The sequence below is a fragment of the Coregonus lavaretus genome, assembly GCF_964263955.1.
Source record: "Coregonus lavaretus genome assembly, chromosome: 26".
NCBI classification, from domain to species: domain Eukaryota; kingdom Metazoa; phylum Chordata; class Actinopteri; order Salmoniformes; family Salmonidae; genus Coregonus; species Coregonus lavaretus.
The window spans coordinates 16,535,332-16,547,547 of NC_140013.1; the positions used below are offsets into that span (position 1 = coordinate 16,535,332).

General features: G+C 40.6%; 1 protein-coding gene across 1 annotated transcript; it reads left to right on the forward strand.

Annotated features, from left to right (window-relative positions):
• Positions 1-202: 202 nt before the first annotated feature.
• On the forward strand, positions 203-11,473 carry LOC311102255 (zinc finger and BTB domain-containing protein 44-like). The gene is made up of 6 exons (XM_084143530.1): positions 203-513; positions 2,369-3,440; positions 4,266-4,350; positions 4,687-4,838; positions 6,497-6,797; positions 7,845-11,473. Exons 2-6 carry the CDS (start codon positions 2,405-2,407, stop codon positions 8,137-8,139), a joined length of 1,869 nt encoding a protein of 622 aa, XP_083999656.1. The 5' UTR covers positions 203-513; positions 2,369-2,404; the 3' UTR covers positions 8,140-11,473.
• Positions 11,474-12,216: the final 743 nt, after the last annotated feature.

Sequence of the window (12,216 nt, forward strand, 5' to 3'; positions counted from 1 at the left end):
CACTGCCTGCTCAACCCAGCTCGAACAGAACCTGCCACCTTTCCACCCCGTGATTACAACAACCATATTTAGCTAAATTAATTGCTTTAGAGATCGTTCAGACATGCTCTTTACCAAATCAGATGTTGCCTACTGTAATTTGAGTTGCGCGTTGCATTATGGGACACATAAGTGCAAAAAGGATTAGCAAAGGGAGGCTAGCTAAAGAACCTTAACGAAACGGTACAAAAATTAACGTTTTGTAAACCTTTTAAAAACAACTTGAGCTATCGACAGCTCCAAGTATTGATGAAAATCTCAAATTTATCTGTGTTTGGCCAACGAATGCTTCCCAAACACAAGGAATTCAAAAGAACGGGCTAAATCGGCACCGATAACAACCAGACTGCTTGCAAGCTAGGCTGCTTTGTGCTGCTGCACGCACAGCTGTGGTGTGTTTACATCGGCCTCATTTGACTCCACAACCCGAGGCCGATCAACAGACCGAATCACACACTGTTCTATCTACTGAAGGTATATTTTGTTGCATAGTCAGTAACTAGATCTCTGAAAACTGGTAGCTAGCTAGAAGGTGCTAGAAGATTGGTGTATTTTTTGTAGTTTGCTAGCCAGTCAAGTGAAACGTTTTTGCATCAACGTTACGTTAGCATGCTGCGTCAGCTGGTGGCTTGTCCAAACCTTTATAAATGTTCATAGCCAGCTAACTAACTATTCGTTTTGACTTTTACATAGCTTTATTTGTTAGCTAACTAGCTTGTTAGCTAGCTAACTCGCAACGTGTTATTTGCAGCATGCAAAGCACTGTTCATGTTTACAAGTGAAAATACTGGGTTCAGTTGAACCCCCGCCCCTTTGACTGTAAACATAATGCCTGTCCCAATTTTGGACGAGCTCTATTAGCTAGTTATTTGTGTTGCACTTGCACCTGATTTGATTTGTAAGCACTAATAAGTTCGTTGCAGCTGCTAACAACGTAGTTAGCTATTTTTGTCAGTACGATGATGAAAACTCAAGAAAGTTAGTGGAGTCAGTTGAGACAGTTCAAGTAGGGATAACGTTCTAGGGATGTTTTATTTCATAATGCAGGCTACTAGGCCTAGGTACTCGTCAATGGTTTTTTAGCTTCAGTTTTTGTTCTGTTTCTACAGTGCATTATGTAGGCATATTTATGGACCCTTCACCTGGAAAAACGTTAGGCTAGTTGTTGAAAGTTGAAGTCTGTCAATGTTCGAGTTGGGTTTTGGATTAGGTTAGCCCAAATTTAGAATCAAGAGAATATGATTTTGAAAGGTAGACAACAACCCACACTCCTCTCCTCCACTGCAGCTAAAATCAGTGGTGTAAGGCTAATTTGCGTTGCCTTTATTGGGCCAACAGCCTGAGAGTATTTCCTACTTCTTTTTTTCTTAGTGAGGGCAGCAAGCTCTCCCAAAGAGAGCCCCTTCAGGAGAGAGTTTTGTTTGATGGAAAATATCATGCCTCAGAGCAGCCACATGTCTGAGAGAGAGAGAGAGAGAGAGAGAGCGAGGGAGGGAGACAGGCAGCTGCACTGCATCCTGTAGTGGACTCCACATGAATTTGGCTTTCACCATGATGCATCTGCTTTTATTGTTGTTACATAACTTGCCATTTTATCCTCCATGCTGTCTACCGCTCTCTACCGCCATCCACCCTCTCACCACCTCCCTCGCTGCCCGCTCTCTTTCGTAGTAACTCCTTGGAAGAAACCAAACTGGACCTTTAGGTTAAAATTATATGCTTTTACACAATTACATTATTTGTAGGTTTTTGTTGGAATGTAGGATAATGTAAGCAGCACTTCAGTTGTCCTCAACCATCAACAATTAAGAATGCAGATTGTTAGGTTGTTTGTTTTGAGATTTGTTTATATTCTCTCTAAAACATTGCAAGAGCTGTAAATACATTGTCTCTGGCTTTGAATATCCACATAAATTTATGCTAGTAGCACATTTGTACATTCAATTTTTTGGGATGCAGCTTGAGGTTGACAGACCGGCATTTCTTCCGCCGCTCTGTTAAGTCCATGTCGTGAGGCCAAATGAAAGTCATCCCAGACAATACTGACTGTTGTCTGTTAACACTTCATTTGTTAAGTTGTCTGTCTGTGTGGTTACTCAGGCTAAACTGAGCTCCTCTAATCCAATCATCTGACAGAGTAGGTTTACTACAGTATGTGGCAGTTTTTTTCAATACCATGACTGGGTTTATATTCAGGTAGTTTTTTTATTTTAGTATAGCCACCATTTAACATCCATAAGGATAATGAAATACAAACATTACGTTGACTTTATAGCAAAGGCCCAATGTAGGCCAACATTTGTAGGCTAATTTTCCATTCTTCCTGTAGGTGAACGCCCTCCAGAGCAAGTACGCTAAGACAAAGATGGGGGTCAAAACCTTTACCCACAGTTCCCCCGCGCACAGTCAAGAGATGCTGGAAAAGCTAAACGCCCTGCGCAACGAGGGCCACCTCTGCGACGTCACCATCCGGGTCCAGGACAAGTTGTTTCTGGCGCACAAGGTGGTGCTGGCCTGCTGCAGCGAGTTCTTCCGCTCCAAACTAGTGGGCAGGCCTGAGGAGGAGGACAAGTTTGTGTTGGACTTGCACCACGTCACGGTGAGCGGCTTCACCCCCCTGCTGGAGTACGCCTACACCTCCACCCTCTCCATCAACACAGAGAACATCATCGACGTTTTAGCCGCCGCCAGTTACATGCAGATGTTTGCCGTGGCGAGCACGTGCTCGGAATTCATGAAGTCCAGCATCCTCTGGAGCGCCGGGAACATGGGGCAGGAGAAACCGCAGGAGTCGGCTCTTGGCGAGAGCACTTCCTCCCACTGCGCTTTGACCCCGTTGGACAGCAGCCTGTCGCCTGTATCGTCTGACTGCAGCGTGATGGAGAGGAACATCCCTGTGTGTCGCGAGTCACGCCGCAAACGTAAGAGCTTTATCATGATGTCCCCAGAGAGCCCACTCAAATGCACCTCACAGATCACCTCGCCGCAGATGCCCAACCCATCGCCCTCTTCCTTCTCGGAGAGCGCCACCCAGCCCGTGGACTCTTCCCTGGCTTTCCCGTGGACCTTTCCCTTCGGTATCGACCGTAGGTTCCACCAGGATAAGCAGCCCAAGCTTCCCGAGAGCCCACGTCGTCTGGAACAGGCAGGGCCCTCGGACGTGAGCCGCCGGCTGAGTGATTTCCTCACCTGTGAAAGCTCCATTAAGGCACCGTTGTCGCTGGCCGGCACCGAGGAGAACGTGCGTGTGAAGGTGGAGAGGCTAAGTGACGAGGAGGTCCAGGACACGTCGTCGCAGCCCGTCAGTGCATCCCAGAGTTCCCTGAGCGACCAGCAGACAGTGCCCTGCAGCGAACAGGTCCAGGAGGACCTCCTCATCAGCCCGCAGTCCTCCTCCATAGGTATGAGTATCACATGAACGGACATAACACTCCAAAGTCAGTCTGTCAGATGTTTTCAGACCTCAACAGTAGTCTTATGTCAAGCTGAGTCCGCAACACACGCCAACGGTTGTGTAGATATAGCTATATGCCTCGACCCCAGATGAATGGAAGGGCTAGGCCTAAGCACATCATCTGGTGTGCATATCTTTTCCGTTAATTTTGGATTGAGGCATGTAGCTGGGTCTACATAATGGATGACCTAGGATGTGGACTTATCTCAATACAAGACCACCAACTTCTTTTTCTCTTTACACTTTTTTGGAGTGTAATTTCCCTCTAAACTTAAAGGGCTAATCTGCAGTTGTTACATACTTTTTTTGCTTATAAATTAATTATATTTAGGCCAACCCATTGATTCTTGAAGAATATAACTTATAATTGCCTCATGAACTTTGTTCAACTGTCATACCCCATCAGAATGCAAAATATATTATTGTTTTACTCAAAGTAACAAAGTATGTGTAAATACAAACAAACACTGTATAGCCTCAAAACATTTTAAAAACTATAATTTTGATATCATGGATGGTCAATCCTTGGATCGATAGCTCTGTCTATGAATTTGAGTGGCTACATTTCTCCGGCCCCATTCCTCAGCTGTTTTCCCAAACAGTGGCAGGGAGGATGCTTTATTGTTTCAACTGCAGATTGCCACTTTAAAGCTATTCAGTCTTTGCATTCGATCTGTGTATGGGTTCTATCCCGAACCATGTCTTATGGAAATCAGACTGAGAAAGAGCTAGTAACTGGTGGAAATTATATTTCTTCTTTGTTTTGGCATAGGTTCGTTAGATGAGGGAGTCACAGAAGGGTTGCCTTCAATGCAAAGTACATCCAATGCTGGAGGTCATGCTGAGGATGATGAAAGGTAACAATAATTGGTTGAAAACTTAGTAGCACAGATGGTACGGAAAAAGTGGAAATATATATATATTTTTTAATGTAAGTGGAAATATCATGATCAACTTCCCTGGTTTTCAACTCCACTTGTTTGGAAGGTTTGATAACCTTGAGATGTTCTTTTGTTCAAGCTAATCTTGCATTTATGTAAGATGTTCCATTTTGCCTTCCAACTGGTATGGAAACCTTGAGGTCTTGATGTTATTATGATGAAGCTAAAGGAAGGTTTTGATCTGACGCCACAAGCCTTACCACATTTGTGTGTACCTCACTGAAGCATCACATCCTCTTTCTTGTTTCTCAGATTAGAAAGCCTCCAGTACCCTTACCACTTATACATAAGCCCTTCAACCCGCCCTGGCACTAACGGGCCTGACAGACCTTTCCAGTGCCCCACGTGTGGCGTCCGATTCACCCGCATACAGAACTTAAAGCAACATATGCTCATCCACTCTGGTAGGTATTTCCACACATCCACTATGCAGTTGAACAGGGCTGTGTAGTCTAACTACTGCGCTGCGGGTATCTGTTATGTCGTAGGTACCCATCTGGAAAGTGGCTCATGTGACTTGTACTGTATTTACATTGTCCTCTACAGTAGTTCCATGCGTCCTCTATCCACCTGATGATAGGAGCCGGAGATTAATGGTATGAATGGCTCTTTAATGGTTTGACTCATGGCACACTGTGGAGAAGGATGAAGGGCATTCCAGGGAACATTGATTTAGGAAACACTTGAGGCTTAGTGTCTCCCGCCTCGGCTGACATCGGAAAAACACACTCATCAAGTACACACGTGCACACATACCCAAACTCTTGCTTGACGACAGTGGAACATTATAACAGGAAATGATGTCAACCAAATATCGACACATCTCAACTTGACTCTTAACCTTCATAAACAAGCAGTGTTAAGTTCAATGAGATCGAGTGTTGTTGTTTCAACGTTTCCAGCCCTTGATACAACAAGTTTGATTTTGGAGTGTAATGTCCCATTAATGTCTCCTATAAGCTTGAAGCATGAAGTTCTCAATTGTAGAGAATGCCTACTTTTAAGTTGTCTATATAGCCAGTTAGTAGTTGTCCAAAATCAGGCTTGCATGTGGACAGTCCCATTTGTGCAGCCATGTACGGTTACAGCATGTGGAAAGTAACTAACTATAGGCTGCAGGCAATGACTCCACATTGTGTCCCAACATATTATGGGATAATGGTCTCTGGTACTCCAAACTTCAGACACACTGCTCACATGAATCAAAAAGACCACCAAGGTATTCATTGGGGTTCCATCCCCTTGCCAAGACACATATCCACTGCCTTGCAGCTGTGTCCAGAGGTTTTTCACTACTGTAGCTCCTGTGTGGTATTATTATTCTAAACTGGCCAGTCAGATATACTGTAGAGTAGGGCTGACTATCTGGTTGGAAAGACTTCATGGTGCTCAAGTCTTCAGGGTCATTTAAGCTCGACCCATAGTGTTGTATTGTATGCAGTTAAAAGTAATGCAGTTCACGTCTGCTTAAATGAACCTGCTCTGCGCAATGGGCTTCATTGGAAATTCTCGTGAACAAATGCGTCAAAGAGCCGTCAAGGTATTTTTATATTTCTCATTGAAAAAAGTTGGGCTTATGTTAAAGTCGTGGCATGTTTTACGAGGGCCATAAATAACTGAGTCTACGGAAGCCCTTTTTGTTGTATTCCATGGCCACTGAGTTCTATGGAAATAATGTTGTGTGCCAACTCAATCTCCCTTCATATTGTTCCCCTGGTCCGTTCGGCTCAGAAATGCTTGTTGCGACTTATGCATGTCAATGAACCATGTGACATTGGAGACTGGATGCCTCGGTCATAGTTTCTTTGGTGTGCATGCACACTATGTTGTAGGTCCGTTTCTTTAGCTATTACGCTGACACATTTTACACATCTATTTTTAACACTCACAAGTACAATTTTTGTGATACATTTTTAACATCGACATCTTTTTTTGTTTTGTGGAAGTTTTAACATTGACAATTCTAAAAATCAATGTCGTAATGCAGAATTAATAGTCAATCTATTGTAGTGATTCTAATGTGCAACACAAGTAATCTTTCTCTTCCTCCTCTTCTCAACAGGCATTAAGCCCTTCCAGTGTGATCGCTGTGGGAAAAAGTTCACACGGGCCTACTCCCTAAAGATGCACCGGCTGAAGCACGAAGGTAAACGCTGTTTCCGGTGCCAGATTTGTAGTGCCACATTCACGTCCTTCGGCGAATATAAGCACCACATGAGGGTCTCCCGCCACATAATCCGCAAGCCCCGGATTTACGAGTGCAAAACGTGCGGCGCCATGTTTACCAACTCTGGCAATTTAATTGTACACCTGCGGAGTCTGAACCATGAGGCATCTGAACTAGCAAACTACTTCCAGAGCAGGTGAGGAGTCCCGGGGTGTCGTCCCTTCATTTACTCAGCTTAACGTAACACGGGAAATAACCAAAAAATACAAATAAATCTCCCAAAGTGGCCATGTTCAGGGAGAAATGCTATTTCAAGCTTTTCAGAATTGGTTCATTAAACAGGCCCAACTAACTGTTGCACACTGAGCATACTGTAAAACTTACAGTACAACACATCTCAGTCATGCTGAATATGTGGTTCAAAGCAGTCTTTGGCCACTTTCCTCATAATCCCTATGTAGTTGGCTATATATATATATATATATATATATATATATATATATATATATATATATATATATATATATATATATATATATATATATATATATATATATATATATATATATATATATATATATATGAATTAGCTCAAGGGTAATGTAATCTATTACATTAGTTACTATTGTGTATTTAGTTGTCCAATTTCTTAATTGAACCATTCCATGCTGTTATCTGAGTTGCTAGCCTTTGGGAAACATACAGTATCAAATTATACGTGCTACGGGCTTTTAATCCTTGCGTCTCGCAACAATTTTGATAAATTACATAACCTATTTCTGTCAGAATGCATTTTGCTTTTCCATATAGGAATTTCACTCAGTTTAATGGCTTTTATTCAAATGTAGAGTTCATAGTACCTAACGTACTACATAAAGCAGACATGTGCTTATATATTCTAGACTTTTCCACTTCTTAATCAACTCAAGCCCTTACAGGTTGGTAGGGCTCAAATGGGCCATTTACTTTTTAAAATGTTATAGTATAATGTCTACGCCTGAGATCATAACACTGTATGGAAAATTATTTGGCAATCCAGTTTGATTCTCAAAAAACAGATCACCGGCCTCACACAGTCCTCACATAAAAGATCTGTCACCGTGTAAATGTGCCGATTTCATCCGTTTTTCATATTGCCTTTGACTTCCACCATATTTACTGTGTAGTCTACTTCATATAGGAGGTTTAGAGACACTGTTATCAACAGCCTTCTATCGTCTGTTATGTCTCCACATGGTCCCAGTGATTTCCTCATGCCCGACTACCTGAGCCAAGTGCAGGAGGAGGAGACTCTCGGGCAGTACGAGCTGGTGGAGCACGGCTTCGAAGGCAACAACTCGTCTGTCCAGATGCCGGTCATCTCCCAGGTCTCCTCCACCCAGAATTGCGAAAGCAGCACCTTCCCCCTGGACCCTTTATCCCTGAAGGACGAAAACATGTCAGAGGAGCCAAAGACAAACGGCAGTAGCAGCTCCCCGGACGGCTCGGAGGAGGAGAACGCCCACATCAAAGAACTGGCTTCTATTACGATTGAGTGACCGTCACCTCCTAATTGTTCCCCCTTCCAATCCAAAGCCCTGACTTTGGAAAGTGCCTGAGATTGCCCTTCTTTAACGAGCATCACTAGAATTAGAGGTCTTAACTTTGCTAACAGTGACAAGTAGTTTCTTTCCTTACTTATTGGATTATTGTTTTTGCATAATGATAGTTCATATGATAGACGCTGTGTTACTTCTTGAGTGCCGTCGCTTCGGGCAAACTGTTAGTGTTACAAAATATTATTTGATAATCAAATACTACGTTGGATTTTGTCGTGGTTTATGTGAGAGGTGTGTATTTATTCCTTTGTGAATAGGAACACAGTACATTTTAAACCTTTTTTTCCTTTTTTTTTTTTAAAACTTGAAATTGCATTGCAGAGCTCTCATTGTCTCTCACTTTCGTTATGCGCAATATGAATGAACTGTAGCTTCTACACTTCACTTGTATTGGGTGTTGTTCATAATTTAGGTATCTACTGGTGGCTTAGACTCTCAAAGGCCGGGTCACAAAGGCATGGCAGCATTTTATTTCATATGTGAAGTCAGTCGTTAAATCATCAAGAGAGACGCACTGCAGCGGCTGCGCTTTCCGATATCTGGAACAGCTAGGCTAAGTTCAAATGTGTAGTTAATTTGTCAGACCTATTTCATTAGAAATACTTGTCCCTAACAGTTTGTGTATGATGGAAGTCTCTATACAGACGTATTTGTAATATGTCAGCTGTGTGACAAAAAAAGAGTGTTACTATAACTACAATGGTTAAATGGTTGTTGTTTTTTATGTCACCACAGTGACGTAGAAGTAATATGTCACCGTAAGTGACATATAACTACTATGCTTCAATGTCACTATTTTGACATATTATAATGAGACCATGTTGCATTTGGTGGATTATGTGTTGGTAGGAATATTCCTACCTAAATTTACACAGACTGTTTACTTTGGACATGACATTTCAGAAGCTAGTGTCTTGAATGTGGGTGACATTCTTTGGACTAACGGTCTACTAATCAAGTGGTCAGCACATTAGAATTTGTAGCTGGGTGCCTTGCTTTTACTGTGAGTTGAGTTTTGTAATTAAGTGTATATGGAGCCAGGAGAGGTCTTCAATGACATGGCCAACATGACATTGCTTTGTATCATTAAGTGTGATCGATAGATATTTTCATCTTCATAATGTTTTAGGTTCACCTTGAGATTTTCGGGTACAGGTTAATTTTCTTTGTCATTGCTTTTCAACAGAAATCTTGCCCTAGCTTGGACACCTGTTACATTGAGCCATCACTAGTCAGTTGCACATCAACATGCCTTTATAATAAGGTGGGGATACTCCATTGATTAAATGCTACTGATATTTATTTTTTCATTAAGTGTTTCATGCCATTTAAGTGTAGTCCTTATCAATTCACTCAATCTTGGTAGTCCTGCAAAAAAACTAAAAATGACTTTTGCGTGCCAAAGAAATGCTAAATAGATTAGAAACTGCGATGGTAAAATTTGTTGGTATTGAATTCTTGACATCTCAACCAGGAATTTGAGATTGGAGTTTTAAAAATATTATCAGGAAAATATGAATTTGATTACATTTCAAATGATGAATCAGTTGTTGTTGTTTTTTTTTTACCTCTTTTTTTTCTTCATTTTAGCAGACACTCTTATCCAGAGCGACTTACAGTAGTGAGTGCATATCTTGGGTTCAGAGAAGTAACATCATAGTGTGTTTTACAATCATAGAATGGGTGCTCAGAGATTTGTTTTATGATTGTCTCGTGCCATCCAATCAACCGTTCCTAAAAGATGTGGCATTTAGCTTAACTACCCTATGTCTGGGTAACAATCAAGCTCTCCTATTGGACCAAATGTTCCCAATCCCTTTGGGGTTGGCGTATCTACCATTTTAATCTATCGTTGCTGTTGACATCATAAAGTAATGAGGTAATCATGCTTGGTTTCCCCATGCTATTGAAATATTGTGCACAGGAAATGTCATTTTCGCTCCGATAGACACTGTATCGTACTGTGCGTTGGAGAAACTATAGCCTTATATAGGACCTTGCATAGATTCAAGATGCACAATTTAAAATCTTTAGAGACATTTAATTTTTTCTTACGTTTGAGCATTTGAACGCTTAAGTAAGCTTGTGTTTTGCGTGTGTTTGTTTCTGTTTGTATTCATATACCTTTTTCATAAAGAAATGCTGCTGTTTGTTGAAACTTAAAGTGCCCAAATATTTTTGGTGAACCTATTGTGTGCAATAAATGGACAAGCTGTTGGGTTCTAAGTTTATATTTTATGTCTGAATAATGAAAGAAAAGAATGTACTGTTTTCGTATTGTTGTGTACTTACAATGTGACAAATTAACTGAAGAAAAATAAGCGAGAATCCACTAAATCTGTGAAATCATGAACAAAGCTTAATTGTTTTTTTTTATTAGTAAAAAAAAAAAAAGTGACTCCTAGGATTGTGGAATGCACGTTCATTTGAAAGTCCTGTGAATCTGAGAGCATGAGCTTTCTTCTGTTTGCTGTTCAATAAGGCCTTGTTGAGGTGAGAGGTGTTAGACCTCAGCACGTATCAGCTTTTTGTTCTTGATTCTTCTCCAACTAAAGTTTTTACAGATATTAGCATGTCTTTCCTTTGTTCCCCAGATGTAGCTTCTCTTATGTGCAATGTTTAAAAAATGTATTGATTATATATGCCTTTTCAATGTGTACATGATATATACATTTCCTGGTTCATATTGTTTGTTGAAAATATGAAAAAACGGTAGCTCTTAGTTATACATTATATATTTTTGTGACTTTTGTATTACGATTGCTGTTTTATGAGTATACCATCTTTTGGATATTCTTGTTAAATGTGAATACAACAAAATGGTTAAGGAATGTGGGCGTTTTACTGTTCACTTTGTGACTGTCTGCAAACAAACATATATATATATTGTATATTCTTTATACTGTAGATTCATTTCCAACTTAGTTTGGATGATTGAAAGGTGTTGTATTTTGTGACTTTGATATTTAATCTATAGTTTCATTTAATGGTTTTAAACATCCCCGTAATGCAATTCGCACATGGTGCAAGAGCAAAAATGTTTGTGGTTTCATAAGCAAGTATTTACTTAGACAGTGTTGAATATTAAACTTTTCCAGATCATTTCCAAGATTAACTGTTCTAAACTGATGAAACCACTTTGTACTGCTATACAGTTAATGGATGTTCCCAATTCTGATCTGTGTTTTTTCCTTATTTGCAATTATATTGTGAAGAGGGGTGTTTTTGTACAGTACAAAAAACAACTAAAATGTAAATAAAAACTTGCATCGACTCCCACCCCCTTGGCCAAGTTATTTATTTTTGAGGACATGAAAGGACAACATATCTGGTATACGTTACTTACACAAACATCTGACTGGAACACATGCCTATAAATAATTTTCTTAGCTATATGCCAAAACAATAAAACCCACCAAGCTCAAAAACAGAGTTCTGAATCATTATGCTTTAACACTTGCCTAATGATGGTGTTTGTGTTTCCTACTCATAATCCTGTTTACTACTGTTTATTGCTAAGAAAAGCACTGTAGGCTACAGATTAAGTGAATCAAATGTACTTGTTCTTGATTATTCTGATTCATTATCCATTGGCATGTAAATATTTCCTTTTTCATGGCATTCATCTTATATATACTTAAAGTCTAAGACAATTCTAAGATGCATTATGTAGTTGGTAAATTAATGTTTAAAAAAATAACAAATGCATTGCTTTAATTAATAGGGTCTTGCATGTGATGTAAAATAACTGCACGCCCCTCAGATCCAGACTTCTCCCTACAGTTCAGTCCAAACCTCTGTAATTACTTTTTTATTTATTTAACCAGGCAATTCAGTTAAGAACAAATTCTTATTTACAATGACGGCCTACACCGGCCAAACCCAGAAGATGCTGGGCCAATTGTGCGCTGCCCTATGGGACTCCCAATCACTGCCGGTTGTGATACAGCCTGGAATCGAACCAGGGGGTCTGTAGTGACGCCTCAAGCACTGAGATGCAGTGCCTTAGACCGCTGC